General features: G+C 39.1%; 2 protein-coding genes across 3 annotated transcripts in view; one reads left to right on the plus strand and one right to left on the minus strand.

Moving 5' to 3' along the window:
* The window catches only part of samd12 (sterile alpha motif domain containing 12), a 125,362-nt gene that overhangs the window by 48,411 nt on the left and 55,468 nt on the right, over window positions 1–21,483 (plus strand). For both annotated transcript variants that reach the window (XM_085396541.1, XM_085396539.1), the window contains exon 4: window positions 5,855–5,995. In XM_085396541.1, coding sequence (XP_085252667.1) covers window positions 5,855–5,995 — 141 coding nt within the window. The remainder of the gene's footprint in view (window positions 1–5,854; window positions 5,996–21,483) is intronic.
* LOC146643435 (E3 SUMO-protein ligase ZBED1-like) lies at window positions 18,279–19,897 on the minus strand. Its single transcript, XM_085396389.1, has one exon. It carries the CDS (start codon window positions 19,875–19,877, stop codon window positions 18,990–18,992), a length of 888 nt encoding a protein of 295 aa, XP_085252515.1. The 5' UTR covers window positions 19,878–19,897; the 3' UTR covers window positions 18,279–18,989.

The raw sequence follows: 21,483 nt of genomic DNA on the forward strand, positions 1-21,483 counted from the left end.
ATTCATGACCAAACGGTACGCTTTTAGGTCGGGAAAGGATGACAGTGTCACAGTGTGAGTGTGTAAACTATATGTTTTAAGTAAATGATAACTTAATGGTTTTCTGTCATGTTGTCTTTTTGCCATGATCTTTATGTGTTGGCATGTTAAATGAACTAAGGCCATGCTATATCATAGTGCTATAACTGTCTTGGCCAAGCAGCAGAACACCAGGCCGACATAATATTTCGTTCGCACCACTGTCCACACAGCCCAGGCCCTATCTCATTTTTCTTCTCACCTCTGCATTTCTGGGGCCTTTTACTGCTGATTCACTGTTTTTCTTTCGCTTCCTTACGTTCAGCCTTTCTTAAATCTTCTCCTCCCCTTACCTCATTTATTTCCTCTTGACCAATTTCCTCTGCTGTCCACCTCCTCCTTCTCCTCCTCTTCCTCTCCTCACAACCACGCTACAGTGCACAGTGTATTAATTGTGGTATGAAAAACTCCCAGCTGAGTCTTGGTGGGATTGTCAAAGCAAATGGCTCAGAACTGCGGGAAAGCAGAGTGAAAGCCTGGATGCCTTACAGAAGCTGTTCCACCCCGCTAATGCTGCCTCACTGACCGGAAGAAGCGGCGCGTTGGCATTCACCGCTGAGAACTGGCAGCTTGTTCATGATAATTGCAGAGCTTGTCATGTTGCAGGCATTCACAATATTCCACTAGACTTGTGAGATTAAAAAAGCTAGACTTTTACTCAAATTGCAACTGTGCAGCTTATGGTTGAATTTAAACTTTAAGTTTCTAGAAGGAGGGGAGCTCATATCCGCCGAAGGGATGTTCGACTAATGCCACTCTCCAGTGACATGCGGCGAGTGCTACGCTGTGGGCTCTTGCTGAATGAAGCTAGGACAGCCACTGATGTTTCTTCATTAGTGACAGTTTTCTTGCATCCACATTTTGGCAAATCCAACACTGAACCAGTTTCACAAAACTTATCAAGCAGTTTGCTAACTGTAGCATGGGAGACGGGTGGTCTCGTAGGGTGTCTTGCATTGAAATCTACTGCAATGACCCGGTTATTGCGTTCAGCAAATATCAACACAATTTCGATCCACTCACGTGTTAACCTCTTCGACATGTCAATGGCTGTGAACAAAGAGAAACTTGTAAATAACTCATGAAAGAATAAAGTTACGTTGAAACCAAGCACACCATTGTTTTTCTTGTGACATTAACAATAAGTTTGATGTGTCACATGGCCCTCTTCCTATTGAAAAAACAAAAGTTGTATCCAAGATGGCCGACTTCTAAATGGCCGCCATGGTCACCACCCATCTTGAGGAGTTTGCCCCCTCACATATACTAATGTGCCACAAACAGGACTTTAATATCACCAACCATTCCCACGTTATTACGGTGTATCAATTAGAGATGGACCGATCCGATATTACGTATCGGTATCGGTCCGATACTGACCTAAATTACTGGATCGGATATCGGAGAAAAATAAAAAATGTAATCCGATCCATTAAATATCACGAAAGCACCTCACAAAACTTGCAACACGCCGTAACTCACCTCAGAACGTTAGCACGTCGGAGCAGTATGCATCACGTGATAGAGCGGCTGTGGCATGCGGGACCTGTCGGTGGTCTGGATAGCATGTGGAGCTTCGCTAGCAACCCGGCATTTCATCTCCGACAAAGTTATCCCCGAGAGAAGTAAAGCAAGTGTGTAAGTCCATCTCTGAATGTTTGTAAAGCATTCCTGCGTTAAGCTTACCAAACGATATATGGAGCGACTGCTTCTTCTGGCTGCTACTTCAATCATGAAACTGCTTAACGATCAGCTGATCGGCTTTTCTGTCGCGAGTCCGTCTCTCTGGTTTGTTTTTGGCCCACTTTGCACCAGAAAGAGGAAACCAGCGGCTGAACAACAGCAGCACGTTTAAGCTTGATAAGCTGTTGTTAGAATTTATTTATTATTACTTTCTACTCGAGGATCTTTTTCTACGTAGCTGACGGCTGGTAACTGTGCAGGGGCGGATCTAGCAAAGTTTAGCCAGGGGGGCCGATAGGGCATGAACAGGGAAAAGGGGGCACAAAGACATACTTTTCTTTCTTATTCTCATTTAAAATGTCTAGCTTTTAATAAATAATTATCCGAATCTTACACCCAAAGTTTTAATTTGATGTAAAATGAATAGAAGTCCATTACTGTATATAGTGACTATTAAGTCTAATATATATACCCTAGTAAGCTATAGTACTTTTTCCTTTGGGAAGGTACCATCTGTGCAGTCTGCAATTTTGTTGAAGAAAGATGTTGAATCTATTTAATATTTCTTGAAAAATAATTGATTTCTGTGCATTTTTTTTCACACTGCATCAAATTAAGGTTGATTACGTTGATTAAGCATCATGAGGTGGAGCATGAGGGGTGGTTCCCCATTTTTTATTTATTTATTTTTGTTGTTGCTGGGAGTTGGAACCCTATTAGTTAGGTTGCTTAATATTTACGCTAAGTACTCTTTAAAATACCAGAATAGGGAGGATGGTGTAGGTTTAAGTTTATTAGATTGATCAGTATTGCTGAACTATGAAATATTTTTTTTTTGCATATAGGTATAACAGAATAGCTTTAGTGTAGTTGTTGTTTTAAACTTGAGTATGAACTTATACAAAATGCAGCAAGATATTTAAAAAAAAAACAGTTTTGTTGATTAAAAAACATTATATCGGATTCATATCGGTATCGGCAGATATCCAAATTTATGATATCGGTATCGGTATCAGACATAAAAAAGTGGTATCGTGCCATCTCTAGTATCAATATAAATGGCCCACCCTGTACATTAGAGAGTTACCTAGGCAACCGAAGCAACAGGCATATGCAAGTGACAGGCTATCGGCTTCAAAGTGACACACTACAAATCGCTATATTCAAAAGTTTGAAAGTAGAATCAATTTAGGAGTTCTGAGTTCTACAAAGAACAATGGGGGAAATATCTGCATACAATACAGTGCATGTTGTTGTCATGCCTCATGATAAAAATCTGTTAAAATTACAATCACATAATAATTAAAAAAAAATCTGGGAGTAAAGATAAAAAAGGGTTGAAGCTGTCCTTAGGATAAGCAAACAGGGAAAGTCTGGGTGGAAGAGATCAAAACCAATTATCACGTAACTGTTCAGCTTATATGTTGGACTGGCTTCAGTGGGGGAATCATTCACCCGTGATGGTGACATTGTAGAGAAAGAAGAGGAAAAAGACATTTAAAAACATCATGCCAAGGTCCACTTACTACGCCATATGAGTCACAAGCCATCTACAAACAAAGTAATGTCAGGGTCCAATGAGAGCAGTTTCAGCACATAATAATGGCAACAGAGGAAAAGACTGTAAGCCTGCCCTTCAGATTGTACACCAAGAGCCTCAGCAGGCACACAAACAGGTGAAAGCAAGGGAATGTTACAAAGTAAGAACATATGGTTGAATGAAAGTTCTTCCTTAAACTTATTGACCTGAAATAAGATATATGAGGTTTAGCTTACCTTGATTCTTTTAAGTATCCCAATCTTCTGTCTGTGGTGATCACACAATGTGTGGGCAAATAAATAATGACGGGTGGGTATTAAAGTTGCGGAGAACGTAGTTATTATACTTCTATTTTTCTTTATTAGTTTTATTTTTGTTGTTTGTTTGTTTTGACTTTTTGTTCTTAATTAAAAAAAATTTCCAGAGTGTTTCCAGTTTTTATTGTTTGAAAAATGTTTCATTGTAGTTTAGTTTTTATTAGTTTCACTGCTAGTTTCAGTCTTTTTAAGTATTGCCAGTATTGCTTTAGGAAACATTAGTGTCGGTATTACAGTAAGTAACACAGTGTTTTTAAAGCAGTCTTGTAGATATCCTGAGTCTCAATAAAGATGCCCATTAAAGCTTCAATAGGCAAGTTGTGATAACAAATTTTAGTAAAGTAATAAATACTAAGGGGAGTTTCTCTAAAGCAGGGGTGTCAAACTCCAGTCCTCGAGAGCCGGTGTCCTGAAACTTTTAAGCTGAGGTGGCATTCAACAATTTGATTCATGTTGCAATGAAGCGAAGCGAATGAAGATGGTCCAATAAAAGTACATTTTTCCAAACACTTGCATTTACTTCCATTTATTTACATTTACTTCAGTAGGCTTAGGGGTTGCCACCTCAGCATGCAGTCTATAGAGTCTTGCTAATGGCCTACTAATCTTATTCATGTGTGTGTGTTGCAGCAGGGACACATTTAAAAGTTGACTGGAGTTTGACACAAGTGCTCTATAGTTTTATTTTAATTTTCCAAATTCATAATATCAAGATGATAATAATAACATATAAAGATTCTAAGCATGCATTATTATCCATTATGTAAAGTATGCCGTGTTTTCTTTGTTGTTTCTGCTGTTGTTTAAGGTAGACTTTACAGAAGCACAGAAAAAGCAAACCTCTGTTGCCATGCCAATCTATCTTGAGTTACAAGATCAGGTGCCAAGTGATGGCTGGTCAATATTTATAGACTCATAACAGCATGCTTTATGTGTGCATCCTTCTTTTTTTTTTTCATTCTGTCAGTTTGTACGTCTCACTCTTCTTTCCCGACTTTCCACTCTCAGCCTCCGATTCCACTCTCTTTTTTCACATCAGTAGTCTTCGTCTTTCCATCTTCCCATTTAATATGCTCCTCTTACTTCTGAGTCTTTATGACTCTACTTAGTTCCCCAGTGTTTTTGTAATGTCTACAGTCTTTCAGTGCGACTTCAAGTTGAGGCGTCTTAACTATATTAGGCATTTTACCCCCATCTGGCCGTAGGGCAGAGTCAAGAGCTTCTTTTGTTAGAAAGAAGAAAATTGGCCAAACACAGTCAACATTTTACCGATAACACTTAAGGGTACTTAGCTTTCCAAGCAAACTCCCTTTTGTGCTGTGGTAGCAAAGTGGTAGCATGGGGCTCAGCATGCCCAAACAATCTACAACAGATAGTCCAAGAAAGTCAAGAGACATGAAATTGTAAAGTCTGCCTTTTTTTTGCAGGCAGGCTGGATTTGAACAAAAGGAAACATTTTTATATTAAATCTTTATTATTGAGCCTTCGCATTTGATTGTTGTTGATCAAACCACAAATAGTCGTGGAACAGAGGAAACTAGAACAAAAAGAAGATGGGGACGAATATGAGAAACCAGCATCCATGAGGCTTTCAGGACCGAGCTACTCTCTTGGCAGTCAAACCAATCAGATTTTCTTGTCCAGACAGCCATCAGGGCGAAAGAGGAAAGGGAGCTGCTGGGGACGAACTTTAATGCCTAGTAATTGCTCTGCAGTATTATCCTATCTGCTTACCATCCCACATGTTACAAAGGCACTCATAAGAAGCGTTAATAATTACACCATATTCTGCATGGCTTTTTATCAGCAGCCTAAATCCCCTTCATACAAACTGATTGCATGATTAAATTATGAATTTTTATACAAGGATTTGCAATTAAGGAAAGAGCTGTGAGGGATCCTTGCTCAAGGGATACACAGTACTGATATTTATGCAGAGACGAAACTGCTTTGCAGTGAGTTGCACTGGGCTTAATTGGAAATTTCAGGCTAAGTGACGGTCACATAAAAAAGAAAGAGTCGTAAAACAGTTTCTCTTTATGCTTTTATAAAAGAAAATATTGCGTCCTTGAACAGCTTTAGGAATTTGCACTTGAATGCCGTTGACACTCTGCTCTTCCACAGGCACGAATACATTATCGGTAGCCCTTTTTGGAGTGTCTCCAGCTGTGCATGTTAAATTTCACCCAGGCGTCTCACCTTTAACCTTCAGATTCATTTTGCGTGTTTTGTTCAGGGCGGGCTCTGATGAGATTGACGGACAGAAAGCTGGAAAGAATGGGCATCATGCAGGAAGCGCAGAGGCAGCACATCCTGCAGCAGGTCCTGCAGCTTCGTGTCCGGGAGGAAGTCCGGACTCTTCAACTTCTCACACAAGGTAACTTTTAGGCAGAACATGTTCTTCTTCATCTGCCTGTATTTTATTCCATCCCTAGCATCCTCTCGAACATCAACCCTCTGCATATCCTCCTTCACTACATCCATGAATCTTTCAACCCAAGCCGTCCCCTTTATCCAGGCTTGGTTCTGGCACTAGGATTTCACTGGCCTCCCTGTGGCTGGGTCTTCTAAGCAGAACCCTTTGCACACAGTATATACGCTGGACCATAATGCTGTCAATCTTCATCAGCATCTAGGTTTTAAGCGCACATATTTTATCTGCCTGTCAGCAATGTAAAATTCTTCTCAATAAACCCAGCATGTCACATTTTGATAAATATTCAAATCATTTAATGTGCAGCATTTATGCACATGCCATCTGTAGTCATGGCAATCACTGCATGTTTTAAAGCCTGCAGGAAGTGGTGAATCATAAATGATTATGCAACTGAGAGAGTCATGAACAAATTGTTTCTTTTGGTATCTTTTGGTGTACTGTGATCACAGACAGCTCAGAGTGGTAAACATGATAACTTGTTGATGTTAAAGGCGTAGTTTAGAGCTATCCTGCTCCACATTTACCTGGTGGAGCATGATAAGTGTATATATCTCTTTAAGGCCAGATGCAACATCAGCGTGTAAAACCCTTTAAGACGGTGCGCTTTTTGCAAGCTTCTCTGGAACGTTATATATGCTTTGCATTTTAAAAAATATATTAACTACGCTTACAGCATGTACGGCTCTAAAGAGAGATGCGCACAGAAGTCGCTGCCTTTTAAGATTTACGACTTTACCTGCCTACACAGGTCAGGCTGTGATAACTTATATGGTTACACTGTAAGGTTGTTTGACAAAACATTTCAGAATAGCTATAAAGAGTCTACCTGTATGCCAGACATTCATCTCAGCAATATGTGTGGGTGCTGCTACACTCCAACGCAAGCACAGGCATAGGATCAATGCTCGTGTGCTGACAGAAGAACAAAATACCTTCAGTTTTGCAAGCAATATGTTGAGTTTATTAACACTAAAGGAAAAGGAATGATTTTAATTGTAAGTGGACAGTTTATCTGCATACTGTAGAGCTGTCTGAATTCAGAATATGTTCTTAAGAAGTAACATTGCAGTATTAACTTAGACTGTTTTAACTACTAAACATATTGCTTTCTCTAATAATTTTGACAGCCAAGGTTTAACTGTTTTTGTCTTACTTTCCCTGCGTTAGCTTACTCTCAATGCATGTAGCAGTAAATGTACTGTTAACAAACACACTTTAGAAATATGCAGTATAGGAGCAATACAGCGGGTATAAAAATGACGACTCTGTATTTAGGTCATGCCAAAGCAGCTCAGAGGGATTTAAGTTTAGATTTTGTTTTGGCTACTCCAAAAGTTTCATTTTGTTTTTGTTTTTTGTTCTTTTTGGAGCCATTCAGAGGTGGACTTCCTGACCTGTTTCAGATCATTGTTCCGCTGCATAATCCGAGTGTGCTTGAGCTTTAGGGCACAAACTGATGGCTGGACGTTCACCTTCAGGATTTTCTCGCAGAAAGCAGATTTCATGGTTTCATCAATTATAGCTAGTCATTCAGGTCCAGAAGCAGCAAAACAGTGTCAGACTATCACACTAGCACCACTATATTTGACGGTTGCTATAATGTTCATTATATGAACTGCTGTATTAGTTTTACACCAGATGCAACAGCACACAAAAAGTCCATCTTTTGTCCTGTCAGTCCACAGAATATTTTCCCAAAAGTCTTGGGAATCATCAGGATGCTTTTTTTGGCAAATGTGAGACAAGCTTATTGTTCTTATTAGTCAGTGTTTTCTCCTTGGATCTCTCATGTGGATGCCATTTTTGCCCATTGTCTATCTTATTCTTGAATCATGAACTCTGACTTTAATTGAGACAAGTGAGGCTCGCAGTCCTTTACATGTCGTTCTGGTTTAATCTGTGTCCTTGTTGATGCACTCTTGAAGTGGATAATGGTGCATGTCATCCACAAATGCATAATTTGAATGCAGTTATATGACAAATAATACAGCTCATTGTGCAGTTAATTGCTGATTACTTAGCACTCCATCTGGCTTCAAAAATGCTAATGTTGGCACATCAAAGCTCAGACCAGTGGCTCTTCATGGTGGTTATGGCTTTCTTTTATATACAGTCTCTGGGGATTACATGAAACAGACGGAAGAAACTGAGAAGTGTAAACAGCCTTACAAAAAGCTCACCATTTTCCTCCATTTATGTTCATGCACAAGGATACGTAAATGCAGTTTGTCCTTCAGTCTCATTTTTTGCTTTTGACAGACCATTCATCTGACTTTCCACAATACATTCTTCAATACATTCTAAAGTGATCCAAAATTAATGAGCTTGTCTGTTGCTCCAACCCCACCTTTTTAACAAGTTTCATCAAATTCGGCTCAGTAGTTTTTACTGAATCCTGCAGACAAACAAACATACAGAGAAACAAATAAACATCACTGGAAACATACATCCGCCTCCACTCTATCCTTGGCGAAGGCATAACAGCCAGCCAGGTGCTGTTGTTTTCCATCTTCTCCCCTCTCGCTCTCTCCTCCTCACCCTGTGAATTCTCAGCATCCCTCGTCTCTTTCTCAGCAATTCTAGCTTCCCTCCACCAGCTACCAGCAGCACTCCTCATCACCACTGCTTCCATCAGCACCCATCTGCACAGACTCTCAAGCAGAGCTTCGCCTCAGGGGCCAAGAAACAAATTCTAGGGATCTTTGTCACTTCGCAAAATTCTTGGAAAACATTTGGAATGTGATAAAGCTGGCACTGTCCCCCGCTTCTGTTTTGGTCCCTTAGCACGTAGAAAACATAAAGACAGAGTGGAAAGGATGGAGATTGTCTGAGTGATGACACTTTGCTAAGGGCTACTCTTAGCTTCTTTGTCACAATTTGTGTCTCATCTTCCCCAGTCTTCTTCTTTTTTTTCACTCTCTCTCTCATTCCTCTCTGTTTTGTATTGATGATATGGGGAATGACAGCCCACCAGCCTCAGCAGCATTAGGCCACTGGCCTCAGCAGGGAGCAGCCTGTTAGAGAAGCCTATCTGGGCCTCAGGGAGAAAAAACAGAACGACCAAAAATACTAATCTGATAACTGTAGGAAATCTGGAAACAGAAAGAAGAAGTAGAGGATGAAAGGGGATGTAGAAAATGTCTTTTTGTGTATGGCAGTGTGATAAGAAATTAATAAGAATAGGGTCTTCTAAGGTCTACTAAGCATAAATTAGCAATTTTCTAAAGTATGCATAAGCACTTTTTATTCACAGTAATATCAAGAACACCGGTCATGCTTCAACTTCTATTCAGCAGTCATAGGTGGTGCATCCAAGGCACTTTATATCACTGAACTTTGGTGGGAAGTGAGAGGTACTCTTAAGCTGTTGCTTCTGGACATACTTTTGGTAGTAAAAGGGAAAAAAGTGGAAGGAGAAGAGATGGTGCAGTATTTCTAGGCCCAGGGCGAAGTTCCTTCAGCTGTTGCTAAAGTGAGATACAGCTGTACACAGTTAGAAGCCGAGCCAGTGACAGAGAGAAATTAGGTGAGAAAGAGACGGTGGTTGAGTGCTGTTGAGATAATGAAGAGGAAGAAAGGAGGAGGAAGAGAAGCATTGAGAGTAGTGGGGAGAGAGTGAGACAGTAGGTGACGAGAAGGTAGGATGAGAGAGAAAAGGCGGTGAGAAGAAAGAATGAGTGAGGAATGTGAGAAAGAGAGGGGGTGAGAAAAGGAAACCCTCCTCACTTAGAGATGTGATGCAAGATATGAATACATCTCTCTTTCTGTACCTATATAAACACATCTCTCTATCCACGTCAGTTCAGTGTCACGGTTGGGCTGCAGCTTATCCTAGCTGTCATAGGATGCGAGGCGGAGTAAAGCCCCAACAGTTCGCCAGTCTGTCACAGGACTAACACATAGAGACAGGCAATTCATGCTCACATTCACACCTACGGTCAATTTAGACTCACCATTTAACCTAACCCCGTGTATATATTTGGACTGCAGGAGGAAGCCGGGAGTACCTGGAAAGAAACCAAGTGACAAAATGCAAAGAGAAAGGCCCCAGCTGGGGAGCGGTTTCAGACCCAGGATGTTCAGGAGGCGACTGTGTTAACCACCATGCCGCTTTCTATCGGTTTATGTCTGTCAAATATATACTTCATTCGACTGAGATATTAAGAGGTTGGAAGCCGGGTCACCACCTGAGGCTGTTTGTCCTGTTGCCTGAGCTTTTTTTGTTGTGCTGTAAGAAGTGTTGTCTTGAACTTGACACGTCTGTGGTTTAATCATATCTTAATTGCCTAATTTGAAGTCCACTGTAGTGGTGTACAGATGCCAAATTAGAACAGTTATGCCCTTGTCTAAATACTGACACAGACAGAGACACAGACAGACACACAGATAGACAAACAGACAGAATAAGGCATTAGAGGAAGCAGGAGAGGGAGAGCGAGAGACAGGTGTTGTAATTACTGCAGTGTACCCAGACAGAATTAGCTCAACGGACAGTGATTAACCTTTAAGGCTTGCTGGGCCATGGGAGAGAAATAATTAGATTTCTCCCCTCTCTTTGTCTCTCCCTTTCTCTCTTTGCCACGAGGACAGCGGAAGCTCACGACCACTTATTCCCTACAGTCATCAGAGATGGGCTGAAGTCCTCCAAATGGAAAGTGATATCCAGTGGTATATCCAGCCTTTTAATAGCAGCCTTAGAGATGCTTTGGAATAAGAGCAGGGTTCAGAATAACACTGATCTAAAGTGGTGTGGTGCACGATACCAGTGGTAGCATAAAAGCAAAGCAGGGGTGTGCACTGTAGGTTCAGACTGAGAAATGTGGAGCAGCACTGGAGCTGAAGGAATCTGATTAATGTTGTGCAACATCGTGTCTTTTACATTGGCAAGATTATTCCAGCACTTGTGTAGAGAGTAAACAAAAGAATAATTTGTGTTGCTGTTTCTGATGCTTGAAGGGTGAGCATGCTGAAAGAGGTGAGAAAAGAACTTTTCCTCCTTTAGCTGAAGTAAAACTACTACTAAACTAGTATAACAGTATGGAAGCCCTCAATATATCACCTCAAAAATGAATGAATGAATGAATAAATAAATAAGGCTTTTTTTTTTTGTCAGTTTGAGAACACCTGTCAAATACAGCTGCTAATATTTCCGCTTCAGCAGGGAGGAAATGAATAAAAGATAAAATCAACAAATGACAGCTTTTCTACAGTGTCTAAACATATGAAAGGGTCAGATATGGAATAGGAAGGACATTAAGGTGAATCCATGACCGAAAACCAATAAAACTGAATATCATAAGGTGATTCAGTACACCATATTGTCACAACTAGATGAAGCATCATTTCAGCATTACTTTTACCAGTCGCTTTTCTGTTTTCCAAGGATGTCCACACTTCTTGGTGCCAAGCTAGCATGAATTAGCATTTTGACCTGTCCTGTTTTTATGTGCATTTGTGCTGTGTCAGATTTAACATAAAACAAAAATAACCTGTAATGCAAGTTTTGTAAGAATTTTTATATAAATTGAACCAACTGTTTATCCAATGCATTGATGACAAAGGTCGGAGTTGTGCCACGCTTTAGCAGTAACCACTGTTACAAAGTGGCCTGATAACTTGAGGCGAGTCTCCAACATCTCTATGGTGGAATTTCCACCATGCCTTCTTTCCTGTTTTAATGTCCCAAGCCAATTTCAGTGCATTTCAGATGTGTTCGTTGACTTGGCCACTGCAAAGTCGTTTTTTTTCTCCTTTCAAAGGTAGATTTAGTCTTATGCTAGGTTGCTGTCCTGCTGCATAACTTCATTTGAGTTTTCAACTTAAAGACTGATGTTCTTCCTCTGAATTTTCTAGCAGTGGGAATTCTAGTAATGATGTTGGCCAGGTTGTTGAGAGTGTCTCCTTCTTCAAGCACTTCCTAGGCACCACTATACACCAGTCTATCGTGGGAATTAAACACCAGTGAGTAAAGCCCACCAGAGAATTCTTCCAGTAGCTGAGAAAATACAGGGTCAGTCGGGAAGGTATGACCCAATTTTACACAGCTGTTACAGATAGTCCTTATTTTCTCCATCCTGACTAGAACAGCCAGTCACAACAAACAAAAGCTTGAACAAAGTAGTATATAGAGGCTCCAGGATCGTTGGTTGGGTTTTGCTTTCCATACCTTCATACTATGCCACCAGGAAAGCTAGTCACCTTCAGTCTTCTCCCATCAGGCAAAAGATACAAGAGTATTACTAACAGAACGTCATGATTGGGGTACCTACCTTCCAGATATTAAGCGCTTTTATACCCACTGAAACGCTTATAAATAACAGTTTAACCTACATCAGGTTGTGATCAGAGAATCCGAATATATTATGCACTGAAACGTATATGTTTGTATCATGCATTTGTAAAATTAACTGAACGTCTTGCAGTAAAAACTGGCCCAAGAACCATCTCACCTCTTTTTTGGTCACTGGGAAGCATGCAGGATGCAATGGCTGCCGTTTTCTCCATCTTTCATCACCACAAGAACTATGGGGCTACATCACACATTGTGTGACTTTTCTATTAGTGCCATTTGCGGGCAGGGATATTACTGTGGGCAGGGATAGCTCAGTAGGTAGAGTGGTGGTCCTATGATCGGAAGGTCGGGGTTTAAATCCACTGAAAGACTACCCTGAGGTACCCCTGAGCAAGGTACAATCCCTATCCACTGCTCACTGCTTTACTGACTGAATGAGTTAAATGCAGAGAGGAATTTCCCCTCGGGATCAATAAAGTATACATTATTTATTTATAATTATTATTATTAGCTTTTCATTCAGCCTAGAATTTCCGGGGATGTCTTGTAATCATTTGACAACAAGTGTTTCTGATTAAGTTTACAGCTGTCATCAGTGTCATGCTCTTTCTATCCACAGTAGTGACATCTGTAGTGACATCCACAGTGGTCATCTGTAGAAAAAACAAAAAAATACCACATACACAGCCAAAGATATATTTATTGCTATAGTTAATTTCAACAGTAGTTAAAAAGGAAATATTAGGATTGTATGAAAATCGAATGGTGATGTGTTACATATGTGTATTAAGAAGGAGAGCGGTGGCAGTTTGCAGCCTGTGTTTGTTTATGGCTTCTCTTGACAATAGGACAGATATTGTCCCTTTTAAAAAATATATATATTTTCTACCCAAAATGTAAATGGTATATTAATTTTCATACTCATATCTTTTCAGATGGATGGTTGGATAGATGGATATATGAAGGTTATGAGGATTAGGACACATACTTACAGCGAACTCTACACGATGTAGCATCCACTTATTTGGGATGTTTCACTGTATCGCAAGTCCACCTGGAGAGGTTGCAAGCCTTTCTTCACACAAATGCCCTGGAAACCAATTGTAATTGACCAAACATGTGGAACTAATAAAGGTTTATCTCTCTCTCTCTAATGAATAGATTAGGTAATTTAATCTTTGTCTGGTACCAGTGTCAACTCAGATGTATCAAAATCAATCCATTAAAATCTACAAAAGTTCTCCTCGATATCTGTGTGAATTATCAAATTTAGTTCCATTTTAAACATCTAAAGCACTGTTGTTGTTAGTAGTTTGTCACTGAGCAATTTTGTGGTTCTCACATCTAGCCCTCATCTGTGATGTAGACGAGCGGTCCCCAACCCCCGGGCCTCGGACCGGTACCGGTCCGTGAGTCGTTTGGTACCGGACCTTAACAACAGTGTAGATTCTGCCTGTGCCGCATTGTCTTTTGTGAAAGAACCATCAGACACAGACATGAGGGTAGAAATAAACACAAAGAAAAACAGGGACAGGTATTTTAAAAGCTATAAAGAATACCCATACCATTGTTGTTGTTTTTTTTTTAAACTATACAAAAATGAAACTTTTGTGGGTCCAGATTTTAGAATTATACACATTGTTTCATATTAACAAAATAATACAATTAATACCATAAATATATTTTTTAAATATTCGTATAAGAAGGGATAATGGAATAACATTTGGGCAGTTTTCCTTGCCTTGTTGTTTCTAGACATCTCTGAATGTCCTGTTTTGTCTCTTCTAATGGATCCAGTTACAGAGACTTGTTTTGTTGTGGCTGTATGACCTCAAAGTCTAGTGAAGAAGAACAAATGATAAAGAAATGTTTCCCTTAAAAATCCATGTATCCACAAGCATTTGTCTTGGTTAAATGATTTAAATGAATATTTAAAATGAATTTGTTATTTACCACTAAGGTCTAGTGATGATGTTCGTTCACTATTCCCACAATGACATCATACTCCATTGGCTTGATCTAATGTGGCATGTTAATAACTACCTTATAACCTGAACACAAAATAATTAGCCAATGGATTTTATATAAATTGGCAGACAGATAGTATTTCTATATAGTGATTATGATTAGGGGTGCAACGATACACAAAATTCACGGTTCGGTTCGGTTCGATACTTTGGTGTCACGGTTCGATATTTTTTGCAAATGCAAAAGCATTGACATATATTTTTCCTTCCTACAATAGCCCGACAGGCAGGGGAGAGATAGCCCCGGGACGTCGGGCTAGCAATATTGCGAGCCCTGTATCTGATTGAGGAATCACTCATCTTTGGAAAAGAGAGTTTATTACAGAGAAATGGCTCTTTCCAAAATAAAAGCTATACTATCCGTTTCTTCTGGGCTATATTCTCAGCAGCATATTAAACATATCAGGTCTCCATAAGGAGAATCCTGTGCTAACAGCTGTCTAAATGACTCGGCTAAAGTTTGTAGCATGCATGCTTGTTTTTGTCTTTGCACTAGGATGATGTCGGTGTAAATGTGCAGTCATATTCGTTGTGTTCCCACTAGTGCTTTCAGGTTAATCTCGTTGAAATAACCTTAACGCCACAACACGGCAAATCTCCGTTAACGAGCTACCCTATACAGAGGGGCTAGACGGCCAACACGTTAACGAGCTAACTGCGCTAACACACTAGCTCCCACCCATGTAATTGAGCATTGCATGGCACATCCAACATACTGTTTTACTTTAGTCCATGACTCGCTTACCTTCAGGGTCATACGTCACATGAAAACCAAAATAATTCCAAACGCCAGATCTGAATGAGGGTGGGGAGGTCCACTTCTGTCTCGCTAGCTTGCCCTGCGCTCTTCCTTCTGACCATCCTGTCTGTGTTGAGCGCTCAGTGAATCTGCGTTCGACTACTCCGCCTAGGCTGCACTCTCGAGCCTAGGCGGAGTAGTCAAATGCAGATTCACTGAGCGCTCAACACAGACAGCATCGTCAGAAGGAAAGTTGATAAAATAAATTACAAATTTTGTATTGTTCTTTTTTTTTCTCCCCTTTGGTTTTCTTTCTTTCTCTCCCCCTCTTTCTTTCATTCTTTCCCCCTGTCCTATCCCACAGTCATGTCTGTCCCGTTTGCAACTGAAAATAAAATAAATTCATAACTATAATAAAGGTCAATCAAATGGACCAATATGATGATCCACTTAAAATAAATCCTCTTGGCATCTTTCTTGGCCTCAAGACAACAATTCTGATGGCTATAGATCCAAACGGGACACAAAAAAAAAAAAAAAAATTGAAAAAAAAAAATTGAAAAAAATTGTATTGTTCGATACATATGCGTACCAAACCGAAAGCACTGTATCGAACGGTTCAATATCGATACGAATATCGTTGCACCCCTAATTATGATTCATATGAAATTTTGCATTTCTCAGCATAGTGTACAGTGCGTCCTTCACATTAGATAAGCAATATATCCAGTAAATGAACAGTAAAAGATAATCATGTGTAATACTTAAAGTAATCACAAGAAAGCCTTTTTAAGAGGTCAGACTATGTCGAGTACTAAAAGTGGTCACACCAAAGGTTTACACTGTAGCTTAATTAATATTTATAGAGAGTTTGTATCTCAGAAAAGGTGCACAGCGCTAGTAAAATATGGATTATGAATTCTTATTGAGATGTATCGTGTTTGATTGTCGAGTAGTTTGTCACAGACAGAAAGATAAAAACAACAACCATATACTGTTTGGGAAATTTGGATGGTTAACAAGCCTCCCTGCCAAAGTGAGTGCTTGGTGGTCATCTGCTTCTTCTTCTTTCTTTCTTTTTTTTTTTTGTTCGAACCCCAAATATCACGGCATCAATATAGTCAACCCATGTTCCTGGGTGGTCACCGACAATTTTAAAGAAGTCTCTGACAGTGTTTGTTTGCAGATGATGGGGCAAACACTGATATTTTTTTTAATCTAATATATATTCAACATTTCACCGTTTTGCTGAGCTGCAATAATATATAAAATGCACTGGTTTTAGTCTCTTTACAAAAATAAAATTTCAAGCATAGTGCAAATAGAAATGCATTACAGTAAGAGTTAAAACATATACCAGTCATACAAATGTCACACACAGAGTTATCAATACCAGGATGATGGTTCTGTTTGAACTGTAACCTGAAAAACAATATACAGCTCTTTTCAAAAATTATAATCATTAAATCAAAAACTTTGTTTGGACAGGAGATGACATAGCCATCTTTGAAAATATAATAAAAATTATTTATGTCATCAATAATCAATAGAAAAAATGGCATTACAATGATTAAGCCCTTCCTATAACTACTGGTCACCTCCAGGATTCATGTTTTAGCTGAAATTAAGATACTTAAAATACTTTAACCCTTTCATGCATGAATTATGACAAAAAAAATCCTGATTAAGGTTTAATTGAAATGTAATCAGGCAGTTTGTCACTTCTATGGCTGATTTGGACTTCAGCAGATACACCTGTGGTCATTTTGTGATGTAGTCAATAAACATGCAAACATACTGATTTCCAGTTTTGGTTTTTGTTAGCTTTCCAGTAAGATCCATTCCAACCAGTTCAAATGACTGGAAAACCATAAATAGAAATGTCACAGCGAGTGAAGTGAGCCGTGTGGAGATAATGAAGTAGGATCCAAACGCAGGCACTTGTGAAGGTGGTTTATTGAAAGTAAAGTACAAAATAGAAAAACAGCAAACTGGACTGCAGACTATCTGTACTGGGAACAACTAAACTACAAAACACGAACCAGGACACGAACATGAAGAAGGATGGGCGGAGGTAAGTGATGACGGACAGCAGGGAGAACACACGGATGAAATCCGATGGATACACAGACGGACCAGCGACTACAACAACAGAAGACACGACTTAAATACACTCAGAGAAACACAGGGAGATTACACACAGGTGGGGGACACAGCTGGGAGTGATTAACGAGACAAGGGAGGTAAAACTGAACACACTCACATGAGACGCAGACCTACACAATAAAACAGGAAACAAGAAAACACTACACAAAGACGCAGACTTGACACTGAGAGACAGACAGAATATAACACATGGAACTTGAACTATACTGAACATGAGACACAACCGAAGAACAAATCCTTAAACATGAATAAACAGAAACATAGAATTCTAAATAATAATCAACGAGGCACAAAAGTAACAAAACGATCATTCAAAAACAAAACCTAAGAACTCAAAATGCTGTCGAACCGACCCAGAACCGTGACAAGAAAGACATATTAAGTAAATTCATCATATAAAAATTAAAGACAGTGCTCGAACATCCAGGTACGGCTGTCCCATACTGTTCATCTGCATATGGTTAGTAGAAAAATGTTTGGTCAACCATCCAAGTGACTTCTTATGATTTGCTGCCTGCAGGTTCTAACCTCTGACTAGCCTTTATTGGAGTGTACTCTACAGTTTGTTTGTTTTTTATTGTAGTAGCACTTGCCTGACAAACTGTGCACTGGGAAACCTGAGCAATTATTGTGGCAGGGGAATTTCAAATTATTAAATGAACACCTTTGTTAATTAGAAAGTTCTAACAAATGACTTTTAGCCTCGTTTAAAAAAAAAACAGTTATAATATTTGGAGTACCCACCCAGTTATCGATGTCTACTGACATTCGTGGCCAGTACAAACATTTTGAAATGGCTTCACGTGTTTTTGTTTGCCCACAGTGAGCCTCAGTGGGGCTGGCATGAAAACCAGAGAAAGTAGTGTTGGCTTCATTGTTCCCACACACTATCTTTGTCATGATAGACCTGTCAGTGCTTTTGTGATGCTTGTGAAACAGCTGCTCTCCTAAACAGAAGGAAAAAAGTATATAGAACATTTTTATTGTAGGTTTACTAGGGGTGTGTATTGGCAAGAATCTGGCGATACAATATGTATCATAATACAGGGTAGACGATACGATATATTGCAATACTAAAAGCCAGACGATATTTGTGTTTAGTAGGACTAAATTTAATTAGGAAAACTCAAGTAAACAGTCCAAACTGTTTAATGCTTGACATGAAACATCTGAAACAAAAACACTCTAAGTTCAAAATGAATGGAGAAATTAACATCTGCCTTATTAGAAGTCATGTCAAATAAACAAACAAAGACTACTTTACTGAAATATCAAGTATTTTTTAACATGAAAAAAGTAAACATGTAACACTGAAGTCTTTCTAAGTACTATGATTGTAAAATACTTATCCAAAAACTGCTCTATGGAGCATCAAAACAAAGTACTTTTTATGTGACCTTAACATAAACAAATATAAATCAAAAATGAAATTGCTTGAAGAATCCATCCAAGTAAACATTAACAAAAAATGTAAAGTGCTATTACAATTAAGTGTTAATAAAATAAAGTACAGCTCTGCAGTGTCCATCAATGGAACACTTTTAGTACAACCTGAAAAAAGGAATTTACTCATCTAAATAAAAGTGCTTATGAGACTCAACCAAAATGTCAAACATTCTCATATCAGAGATTTTACATGTGTAGTGTTTTCTCAGTGTTTATTTTTCAATTTCCAGATTTTTGTGCAGGAATACAAGCTGATCGACATGGTCAGCTCTCAGGACACTTCTCTGTGCATTTACTATGTCTCCTGCAGAGGAGAAAACTCTCTCTGCAGAGACACTTGTTCCAGGAATGCATAGGAAACTCCTTGCTACTTTGGATAGCTGAGGCAAGTCTAGCCGCGAGAGCCATGTTTGGTGCATTATCGGTAACAACAACAACAACAAGGTCCTTTGCGTTCAATCCCCATTCAGCCACAGCGTCAGTTAGTAACACTGCAATGTGCTCACCTGTGTGACTGTCATGCATGGCTCGGGTTTGTAGTACATGAGACTGAAGGTTCCACTGGTCCGTTATGTGATGTGCTGTAACAGTTACGTACGATTCAGTGGCTCTCGAAGTCCAAGCGTCGCATGTCAGAGCAACTGTCTCAGCCGAGTTGAGAGAGTCCAGCACTGTCGCTTTGACTTCTTGGTACAACTTTGGCAGAGCGAAGTCCGTGATGTGTTGTCGAGAAGGAACGGTGTAACGGGGCTCCAGCGTTTTAATCATATTACGAAATCCTTTATTCTCCACAACACTCAGAAGGCGCATGTCTTTGCAAATAAAAACAAGTACTGACTGCGTTTTTTTTGTTGCACGAGTTGAAGTTGCTGGTAGTTTCGAAAAGTTAACTTCTTCAATTGTCCGTTGAGAGGGATCACCTCGTTTCGTTTTAAAATTAGCATTTGACGCTACGTCGCTATGGTGTCTAGACACGTGTGTTCGTAAATTTGTTGTGTTACCGGAATATTTGACTCTGGCGGTGCAGATTCTACAGACTGCATAGCTCTTGTCATAGTCTTTACTGCCTTCTTTTGTCCTAAATCCAAAATAAGTCCACACATCAGCTTTGAAAGCTGCGGGGGCCGGCTGTATCCTCTCCTCTTCAGTCATCAGTTAGCTAGTATCACACACGTCCACTGACTGTTCTACTTCGTTCTTTTGGCAAACTAGAGGCTTCTACAGTTATCGCGAGACCTCGTTTTTACGTCATAGTAAAGGTGGTAAACTGCAAACCAGTGGCCGGAGTTTGAATTCCAACATACAAAAGAAATAAACAGTAAATGCATGTCATTTTTCAATAAAAAAAATCGATAACAGTGATTTTAAATATCGATTCAGTATCATTGCGCGAAATATCGCGATATTTCGTTGTATCGATATTTTCTTACATCCCTAAGGTTTACCCTGATAATGGTAATATGTGGTAATGAAATCTTTCCTTAGTATAAAATATGCACAAATTAGTAACTTGGGGAGAAATTTTCACTGATTGTCTCATATTTTTATGAGCTGCCCCCCTCAGAAGCCAAATAACTGATGCCAGATACACCAGAATAGTATGAACAAGACCTCCAGAAAAACTGTCATGCTGAATGCATTTAATAGTAATTCTGAAGTTTTATATTTATATTTCTGGTTATATTTTTCCTGCAAATATTCACTGAAATTAATTTCATGATATATTTAAGGCTGTCACTCTTGTCACACACATTTAATGTATAACTATGCTGTATAAATATGCTTCCACGACCAGATTTATAATTTCTGACAGTTAACAAAAGGTTATATAAACTGCAGATAAATACATAAAGGCCTTCATGTGGTTTTTGTCCCTTTTTGGTTATGTAATAACAATTTAATCTTAAATTAATCAAGGCATAAACTGTAAATAACAATTCACATTAAATTATAAATGAAGTAAATATGTGTTAATACTGCCACCTTTAAGAAAGTAATATTGCTTGCTTTGTCAGTGCTGTGTACTTAATAGCAAATTATGCTCAGAGCCTAAAAACATGTAGAGTAGAATAGAATAGAATAGAATAATCCTTTGTCCCACAAGGGGAAATTTGGTTGTAACAGCAGCAAGAAAAAAAACTATAGTAACTAAATCTAGATCTGCTTAAGTTAAAAATAATATGGTAACATTCATCTTTCACTGTTTCATAAAAGCAAAACATTACTACTTGAGAACTAGTGAGCATAAATGAATTTACTCTGAATTATAATTATAAATTGCTCGATTGTGTTCTTTCTGTTTAGTTGTCCCCAGTTTACACTATCTGACTAGCACAGAGTTCAATATTCAACGTATCAGTTTGTACACCATTTTGCCAAAAAGTTGTGATGACATGATGCCATTCATCTTCTTGTGGTTTACCAACTGTTTCCATGGATGCTTTTTTAAAAGGGATTTTTCAGATGTTGTAGTCATGAAAACTTTGAGGTGTAATTTCTTGGATGTTTTGCGTAGAACTTATTGCAACATTGTTGGAGGATTTGTGGAATTCCAGCCACTTCTGAGAGATGAACTGTTGTTCCCCATTTTCAGCAGCTCAAAAGTAACTTTGCTCATGAAAGCAGTGGGATGAATTGTAGTCTCATCAATAAACACTAGCAGGGAAACAATCCCATTGCATAACATTGGCTCTACCATGTTTGATGCATTTCTGTTGCATTTCTTGCATTGTGTCATTCTGGTGAGACTTTGTAGCCA

Source organism: Rhamphochromis longiceps, linkage group LG22 (genome assembly GCF_057381845.1).
Source record: "Rhamphochromis longiceps isolate RC_006_pf linkage group LG22, R_longiceps_female_GT1.1, whole genome shotgun sequence".
Lineage (NCBI taxonomy): Eukaryota > Metazoa > Chordata > Actinopteri > Cichliformes > Cichlidae > Rhamphochromis > Rhamphochromis longiceps.

Excerpts from the sequence above, each read along its gene's own strand:
- LOC146643435 (XM_085396389.1), bottom strand. The coding sequence starts at position 19,877 with ATGACTGAAGAGGAGAGGATACAGCCGGCCCCCGCAGCTTTCAAAGCT.